The following is an 8617-nucleotide window of genomic DNA, read 5'->3' on the forward strand; positions in this document are numbered from 1 at the left end:
TTGTGCATTATAAATAAAAGATTATCATATATCTTCATTCTATTATTAAGCACGTTGGGTGTCCGATCCGCCAACGGCTACGATTGAAAGATGAAACTTCGAATTTAATCTCGGTCCTCCGATCAAATAATTTGTCTTTTTTTGATTAAATGCATCTTTTTTACGTGTAGAAGTCTAAATTTAATTAGAAATATACTCGCCACACATATTGTCACACGGTATGTTACAATTAAAATTGAAGAGACAATCAATTTATTTATTTCCTTATTTCTCCTCTCTAGCTATTCTAAAGGCACATATTGTAACTTTCTAAAATGATAATTCTTCGTTTATAGCAAATTTATCTTTAATTAATGTTGTCCGGTTTAATTTAACATTGAAAATGTTGTTATCAATGGAAACATTTAATGCAATATAAAAAATGGACTACTACTTGATTTACGTAAAGACCACAATTAAGAAAAGAGAAATTTTGTTGCTATATTATCCATCTATATATACATAATTTACCAACAAAAATTTGACAATTTTTTATATTGACAATCTTAACTTTATTTTATTAATTTTCTATTACAGTATAGAATGCTTTGACACAATTTTACATATTATGTAAAATATAAGAACAAATTGAATTACTATGTATAATCATACTATATGGATATAATTACTCAAATAAGTTAAATAATTTCAGTAGCCAAAAAAAAAAAATAGTTCTAAGTACTGCAATGTTTTTTCTTGAAAGTGAAATGTAATTTAGAACATGTTGAGAGAAAATTTTGTAGTTATTGGATATGTGTAAATGTCTTTCTTTTCGTAATGTGATAATGTATTTCATTAATTAGATTGGTCAATAAATCATGATCGAAACATTATTTAATATTTATCCATTTGATAAAATAAATGTTAGTAAAATAAAAAATAAAGATGGCGAAATTTTTGCAAGTTTAGTATGTGAAATTTCATACTTGTGCTGCTATTTTTTAACTAATTAGAATTATTATTTTTTTTAAATCCGGATAAAAGAGTTTTCAAATGTATGATACATCCTTTACATAAATATCTCCCCTTCCTTAATTAGTTGACGGTGATTTGAATCATTTGATTACGCACAATAATCTAACATAAAAAGAAGATCATTGAATAGGTCACAGGGGTATATCTGGTATGATAAACAAAAATCTCTTTTTGCCCTCAACGTTGTACTAGATGAGAGCTGAATAGAGCGTGACCTTCATTATTTTCTTATTTAAAAATTATGATAAATGATCAATTTACTTTTAAGAATAGCAAAAGTTGATATCTTTTAAAAATATTTTATCAGTATTTGATATTTTATCAAATTATTTAATATCTCCAAATTTAACACATTACTCAATTTAAAGTTTTAACTATGGTGAATCTTTTTTCAATTTTATTTCTTTAATTTTGATAAGATAAAATATTCTTTTTTTATTAGTATGTTTATGTTCGTTCTTAGTTTCAGTTGTTAATTATATAAAGAACATATATTGAGGAGGGGTTTTAATATTTTTTTGTCATTTTGGCTTTTGCCTATGAGATGTATATATTTCTACAAGTCATTTGTCTTTTTTTTTTTTTATCAAATTTCTTTACTTGCATCAAAGTTTGAAATTCAAATTATAAATCAAGCTCTTGATCTTCTTCATTATATAATATGTTTCCGTTGCAACGCACGGGTACGATACTAGTAATATAATATTTATCAATTAAACTATATAGGGTAACGGATACGGCCTGTGCCATTATCTGATAAGCTAACGAAATATTTTTTTTACCCATATTCATATCCACGAAGTTAACGAGAAAATATTCTTATCCATACTTCATCGAATACGTTACATATCGTATAAACAGTTAAAGGGTTTTGTTGACTCTCCTACAAATGAGCTGTCACCCGTACAGTGATATACAGTGAGTTAGCCCAAATAAATAAATAGTCGGAATAAGACTCCGAATTGATAGTTGATGGTACAAATATATAAATCCTTGGCGCATTATATGCTTGCACTTTAAGCCAAACTTAGAGTATGACAAGTATCTGATGATATGGTGAAATGAGGGGGAGAAGACAGGTAAGGTTTTGGTGGCATTTTCAAATCGTGCAAACTTTTCTCCAGCATGTCCATGACTCTGTTCATTGAGGGCCGATTGGCCGGAGACGTTTGTGTGCACCACAAACCAACTATGCCCATCTTCGTTGCAATTTCTTCAGTTTTGATTGATGCATCACAAGCTTGTATTGGACTGCCTTCAACAAGACGATCATAAAGCCAATGTGGAAAGTACTCTCGGCTTGGATTTTCAACGCTTGGTTTTGCATTCCTTCTTCCTCCTACCATCTCCAACAGCACCATTCCATAGCTGTATACATCAGATTTTGTTGAAACAACCCCAAAGCTTCGAGAGAAGACTTCAGGAGCAATGTATCCAGTGGTTCCCCTCATCTCAGCCATGGAAAGAATGCTTTCTTTTGGTGGACACAATTTTGCCAAACCAAAATCTGCAATTTTTGGGTTGAAATCTTCATCTAACAGAATGTTCTGAGGCTTTATATCAAAATGCACAATACGTGCATTACAACCTCGGTGCAAATACTCTAAACCTCTTGCAATACCAATTGCTATTTCATATAACTTCTCCCAACCAAGAACTGCTTTTGGATTTTCAGAGTATATATAATTGTCTAGTGATCCATTTGGCATGTATTCATAAATTAGAGCATGCTTGGAGCCTTCAATGCAAAAGCCTACTAGATTGACAACATTGACATGAGAAGTTCTGCCAATGCTCAGGATCTCATTCAAAATCTCCTCTCTATCACTTGAAGACTTGTGCAAAATTTTGACAGCAACCAAACGGCCATCCTGCAATCTTCCCCTGTATACGGTGCCAAAACCTCCTTTACCTAGTGTATCTTGAAACAAGCATGTAATTTTCTTTACCTCTGCATATTTGTATCTTCTTGGTGCAAATGATCCATATTTTTCTAAGAGCATTTCAATATTTCCTTGAGGTCTGTTTTTGCCTGATAAAATGCGTTCGGCACATTTTTTGAAACTTTGAAGCTTTAAAATCAAAATAAGACATGCTACAATGAATGCTAACGGTACTACTGCTGTACCTACATTAAGAACAAATACAAGTAATCAGTATGTATACACATTACAAACTATAGAGTGCAAATATTTTTAATTAATTTTAGAAACTAACAGATTTAGTGTAAACAGAAGAGAAATATAAATAGTAAGATGGTCACTTTAGAATAAATTACACAATGAAGTCACTAATAGATAATATATTAATTTAAATTACCTTCCACTAGTTCTCTTATTAAAAAATTAACTTCCACTACCAAGTTAGAATATATTTTTAGCTGGATCTTAATGGGAGCATGTTGGGATATTCTACATTAGAACCTCAACACAGAGATAATGGATAGGATACTGGTCTGACAGCTGATATATATTATTTATAGTTAAAAAGTTCTACTGCCAGTATCAATTTCACATTAAACAAATAATTTAGGTTTCATATCAGATAATATAGGTTCGACAAACATGGGGAATGAAAGAAACAAGGGAAAACAAATAGATTATTAGGAAACTATTCTTGAGAAATGGAAAAATTATCATGGTTCAACAACGATTGAGAGGTTATTAAGAAAAGGAGTAGCAAGAGAATAATGGATACTTGCAAGCATTAGCGCTGGCCTTATTAATTCAGAACAGTACAAATCAGGTAATAAAAAAAAACTTTAATTTTCTATTACGCTACTTTCTTCCTTCTTTTTTCTTTGACATTTCTTTTCTATAGTGGACTGTAAGATGAAGCTCGGGGACATAGAAGTAAATTTAACCTAATATTGCTGAATTATGAAATGAAGTTTCTTCCAGAAATTTTGCAGCCATATCTGGTTAACTGAGCACATGAGCCTGAATAATATCTTACATGCTAATGAAATGGAATGAATAGAGAGGATGCAAGCTAAATAATATCTTACAAATTATAATGACATCTTGTCTTTTTGCTCTGACCATTTTCCCTGCAGCGCAAAGAAACAAAAATAGAGGTCAATATAGAATAATGAGTACATGAGCATGAAAAATTGAAGAGTAAAATTAGTCTCAGGCTTGCTTTATTAACAAAAAGAGGAAAAAGAAGCAGGTATCTAAGCAGCTTAAAGAAGAACTAGTTAAAATAATAATAAACACAATCGAGATCAATTAGTGGAGAGTGATTAGTACTGGAATCTGCAATTTCCAGAGTACATTAGTGTGAGAGATGTGCTACAAACCAGAAGAAAATGGAAACCTTCAGAGAAACGGTTGACCACCTTCAAAAATGGAATTTCTCTGGAAAAGTAAAAGAGCCAAAGACTATCTAACATTGATTTAATAAGGCCTTAAAGTCACAATTACATGGGCAGCGTTAGACGGAAGTAGGAAAGAAGGCAAGCAATAGCTTACTTAAATTATAGGCATAAGCACAAATGACAATAGACTTGGTCAAAATCTTCTCTTCTCAACATCAGGAAATCACCATCCCCTTAATTATTCCAACAAGGTTGTTGAAAAGAAAATTGCTCTGTAACATCATTTTCAGTTTGAAAGTGTTTTTTTTTTAATTGACTGAAAAAAAAAACAAGCTAATGTAGTAGAGATAAGATAAGGCTTTAGAATACCCCAAAAAGAAGATTTATGAAGAAGTGTTTATATCAGAAGAGAGTAACTGAGTTTAATATGACCGGGCCTTTAGAAGCACTAAATCAGTTGACTATTTGAAATTTTTTGGTTTAATTTTCTTTTCATATTCAAAAGAAGGGATATTTGATTCCACTCTTCATTGAGAAACATAATTAGATACCTAACAAGAGTACTACATAATATGCAGTGATGATGATAGTGGAACTGCATTTGTGTGTCATGGCAGCTGAGAAGAGATGTATGAAGAAAGCCAAGTATAGACAAATCCTTTGATATGCCCCCATAGAAAGTGAAGCCCGTCCAGGAGTACATCACTTAGTTCTTGTCTTGCAGCACCAAACTGGTTGACGTAAGCCTAGCAAGAACAGGCTCTTTCAGGCATTTCATCAAACACCTATGTAAGCATGTGATAAAGTGCGTAAAGGGATTGTCGAGGTAGAGAAAGAGCAACAGACGGCCGTGTTCAAAACTCAACAGTGGTAGGAAACATGGTGGTTGAATACAAAATGGACGGTGGGGGGAAATGTTGGAGTCTAGCTAATATGCTCTTTCAGAAACAAATGATCGAGCACCTGGTATGCAATAATAACTGCACAAACGATGAAATGATGTGTTGAACGACCCATTAAGGTAAGCGGACCCGTTAACTAAGGAGATTTCAAAGGCGATTTTTGGCGATTTGAAAAGCGATCAGCAATGGGGAACTTGAAGACTACACATACTGGTGACGGCTGGTACACTGTTGTCCGCCGGCAAACTCAACCAAGCAAAGCAGGATGGCGTCGTCAGAGGTTTTCCTTCCCAAGGGTTTTCTCTCAAAACAAGCAAAATAATGAATGGAGACAGAGGAGACATGACACCTTTCCAAGGCAATTCACACGCCGGCCACAGCACAGGGTTGCAAACAACACTCAAGCCCGCCGTTCACAACACCAAAAGCATTTCAACAGTACTATTGCTCCCTCCCCAGGTCAGTTCTCATTTAATGGTAGTTATCATTATGCTAGACGGCTACCACATCAACGAGATGTCAAGGAATTTAATGGCATGGGTACTATTGCTTCTTTATTTCCTTCCATACCCCTACCAAGCATGAATGGCGCCAGACCTTTTTCAACTACAAAAGATAACTCTGCCTTTCATCAAAATTTCACAATTAATTCCTTTCAACCACCAGCAACAAAGAACTTAATGGCAAAAAGAAAATCCAACCATTTTCCTTCTCCATACGTTCACATAATGCAAAGCCATGCTGCTTTACCTACCACCCATTTAAGTCCTAATATCTCCACCACACCCCCTGCTCTCTCCTTCTCACAGGCCGTACACGGCCCATATCAATCCCCACTCCCAACTCTACTCAAAGATATCAATATCCACCTTGGCGTCATTTTCTGGACCTAAACCCATGGGAGCCTTCCTCAATAAAAGCCTCAACCGCAACAACCTCGACCAAGCCTGGCTCCTCCCCACCCCCAAATCCTCTTCCCCTTCCACCTGACCCCAACCTTAAGGAATGGAGGGGCCGCTGTTATAATTGCCTTAATTTAGGACATAGCCAACAAGAGTGTACGAGTGACGAACGCGTTTGTGCATTATGTTGGAAGAAGGGTCACGAGGCGAAGTCGTGCTCGCGTGCATCGAATCAAACACGGTTCGACCCTTTGATTCCACGAGGCAACTTGGGGGAAGAGGAGCTCCCCAAGAACCGGCCGAAAGTGGTGAATGTTTTTATTCCTGAGACACAACAAATGAGGCAAGATGCGCTCGACTTAAACCGTGCAATAGTCATCGACGCAAGGCTCCGTCCCGCTAACACGACTCATATCTTGCAAGCAGTCTTGATGTCAACGTGCCGTTCGGACTACCCTTACCCGATCACTCACATGTCGGGTCAACAATACCTCCTTTTATTGCCAATCGGTATGGACCGACACAAGTTCCTTCTCAACTTTGGCAAGCCTCTCCAAGAACTCGGGTACGTAGCTTTCCCATGGAGTGCTCCAGTGAATGGTTATCCAATGTCTTTAAAGTATAAGGTGTGGGTTGAACTCAAGAAACTAGCACCACAAGCATGGTGCATCGACTACCTTATTGCGGCGGTTAGCTCTTTTGGCATTGTGCTTGATCATTCCTCTCTTACCAAGTCGTCATCTCTCGAGAGTATGATGGCGGTGGTGGCCATACCCGAATTAAGCGACATCCCTCTTGCTTTAAGGATGTGGATTCGAGGCATAGCTCGTGACATTGATCTACAAGTTCATAGTTGGATCGAAGAATCGGTACCACTTAGCCTTCCTATTGACACAACTCCAACCGAAAATTTCTTCAAAAAAGTGAAACTGGATAATGCAAGGGCTGTAGCCGGTCACCAAGATATAACAGAAGGTAATGGAGTAACTATTGAGTTTGCAACCTTGTATAATATTTGGGTAAATCTTCCAACCGGCAAAGAGAAGGATGACCTCGGTGGGACCTTGCGGGCAAATCCAAAATTCGTGAATCATCACCAACAGGCGCAACCTGTCGCCGCCGCAAAACCGACTCCGGTCACTGACCAAAAGTGGAAAGGAAAAGGTAAGGCATTTCCTGAACAAATGGAGGGTCCAGTGAGATCAAAAAAGAGGGGATCTAAAACAAAATCTATTAGGTTAGATACGACCTCTAAAATTGTACCTAGTACCTTGGTAATTCAACAGAGCAATAATGGGACCCATGAGATGACTTTGGTCAGAGAGAACATTCAAATTCCTGATTTGAATTTGCACAGCGAGATACAGCTAAGCAAGGCACAGATAACCACTTCTAATTCAACAATTAGCTTATCTCCTATCCATGCCGAAAATACAAATTTAAATCCAATTCTCATCCAAAGCCCAACTTCTCAAATAGGCCCTGTAATTGAATTTTCTCCAACTCAAATAATAAATTCAATTATGGATCAAGCTAATCAACCGGGCCAAGCCTCTGAACACTCCCAACCCAACCAGATTATCCCAATTAATTCGGCACAGCTGAATTTAATATCACCAGTCTCAAACCCGTTACCCAACCCAAGCCTATCTCTTGAACCCGTTAACCCGCACCCTCTTTCTCCCCATCCCAACAGCCTTGTCTCTGACTCCCATCTCATGGAGCCAGTGGTGGGTGACTACTTGACTGAAACAGAGCAGTCAACTGAGTTGGAAAGAAATGAACCTGACCCTATGAATGAAGAACCGTTTGAGGAACCAGAGGAAGAATTGGAAGAGGTGGTGCTGGTGGAGCCAGGGAAGGAGCCAGATCCCGTGATTGGTTCTAACTCTAATCTGATTTTTGAGTCATATGAAGAGGATTTAGATGTGAATGATTATTTAGAGTCAGAATACCATTCTTCTTTACTAACCGAAATGGGTCAGATGGATCAAACAGGTTCGAATTACCAAGAAGAGGACTTTGACGATGAAATTAATAAATTACAATTGGAATTGGATGAGCAAGACAGGTTGAGGGATGAAGAAGAGGCATATCTGGGTGCCTTGGCAAACCCCGCTCAAGCACATCTTTTTGCAGCAGCGTCAACTCTACACGTGGAGGTTGTGCAAGGAGAGGCCGAGATTCCCCAATTGGAGGTTGAGCAAGAAGAGGCACCACCACTGATACCCCAGCCTTTTGAACCCAAAAGCTAGCATAATTTGAGGAGAAGTGCGAGAATTTCAGTACGAGGTGTGACTAAGAGGTATAATAACACGAAACCTAGAGTCAAGAGAACGACTAAAGATGGTAATATCACCATGAATCCGGAGCAGCAAGCAGCCTTGCTCATGGCTTTGAGGAATGAAGTCTTGGCCCCGAATCCGCTTCAACAGCAACAAGTGGATCTGGTGGACCAATACTGTGGATTGAAGGAGGTG

The 8617-nt window shown here is 37.2% G+C and overlaps 1 protein-coding gene across 1 annotated transcript; it reads right to left on the minus strand.

The window, feature by feature from the left end:
- Positions 1-1816: 1816 nt before the first annotated feature.
- LOC144568818 (LEAF RUST 10 DISEASE-RESISTANCE LOCUS RECEPTOR-LIKE PROTEIN KINASE-like 2.5) lies at positions 1817-4303 on the minus strand. Its single transcript, XM_078319215.1, has 2 exons — positions 4022-4303; positions 1817-3142 (listed from the first exon to the last, which is right to left on the minus strand). Exons 1-2 carry the CDS (start codon positions 4056-4058, stop codon positions 2031-2033), a joined length of 1149 nt encoding a protein of 382 aa, XP_078175341.1. The 5' UTR covers positions 4059-4303; the 3' UTR covers positions 1817-2030.
- Between the last annotated feature and the right edge of the window lie 4314 nt (positions 4304-8617).

Source organism: Carex rostrata, chromosome 17 (genome assembly GCF_964058835.1).
Source record: "Carex rostrata chromosome 17, lpCarRost1.2, whole genome shotgun sequence".
Classification (NCBI taxonomy): domain Eukaryota; kingdom Viridiplantae; phylum Streptophyta; class Magnoliopsida; order Poales; family Cyperaceae; genus Carex; species Carex rostrata.

Bases quoted from the DNA above. Each gene is read 5' to 3' on its own strand.
- LOC144568818 (XM_078319215.1), bottom strand. From the start codon at position 4,058: ATGGTCAGAGCAAAAAGACAAGATGTCATTATAATTT. The intron at 3,143-4,021 runs GTAAGATATTAT...TTCTTAATGTAG, and splicing joins ACAAGATGTCATTATAATTT to GTACAGCAGTAGTACCGTTA.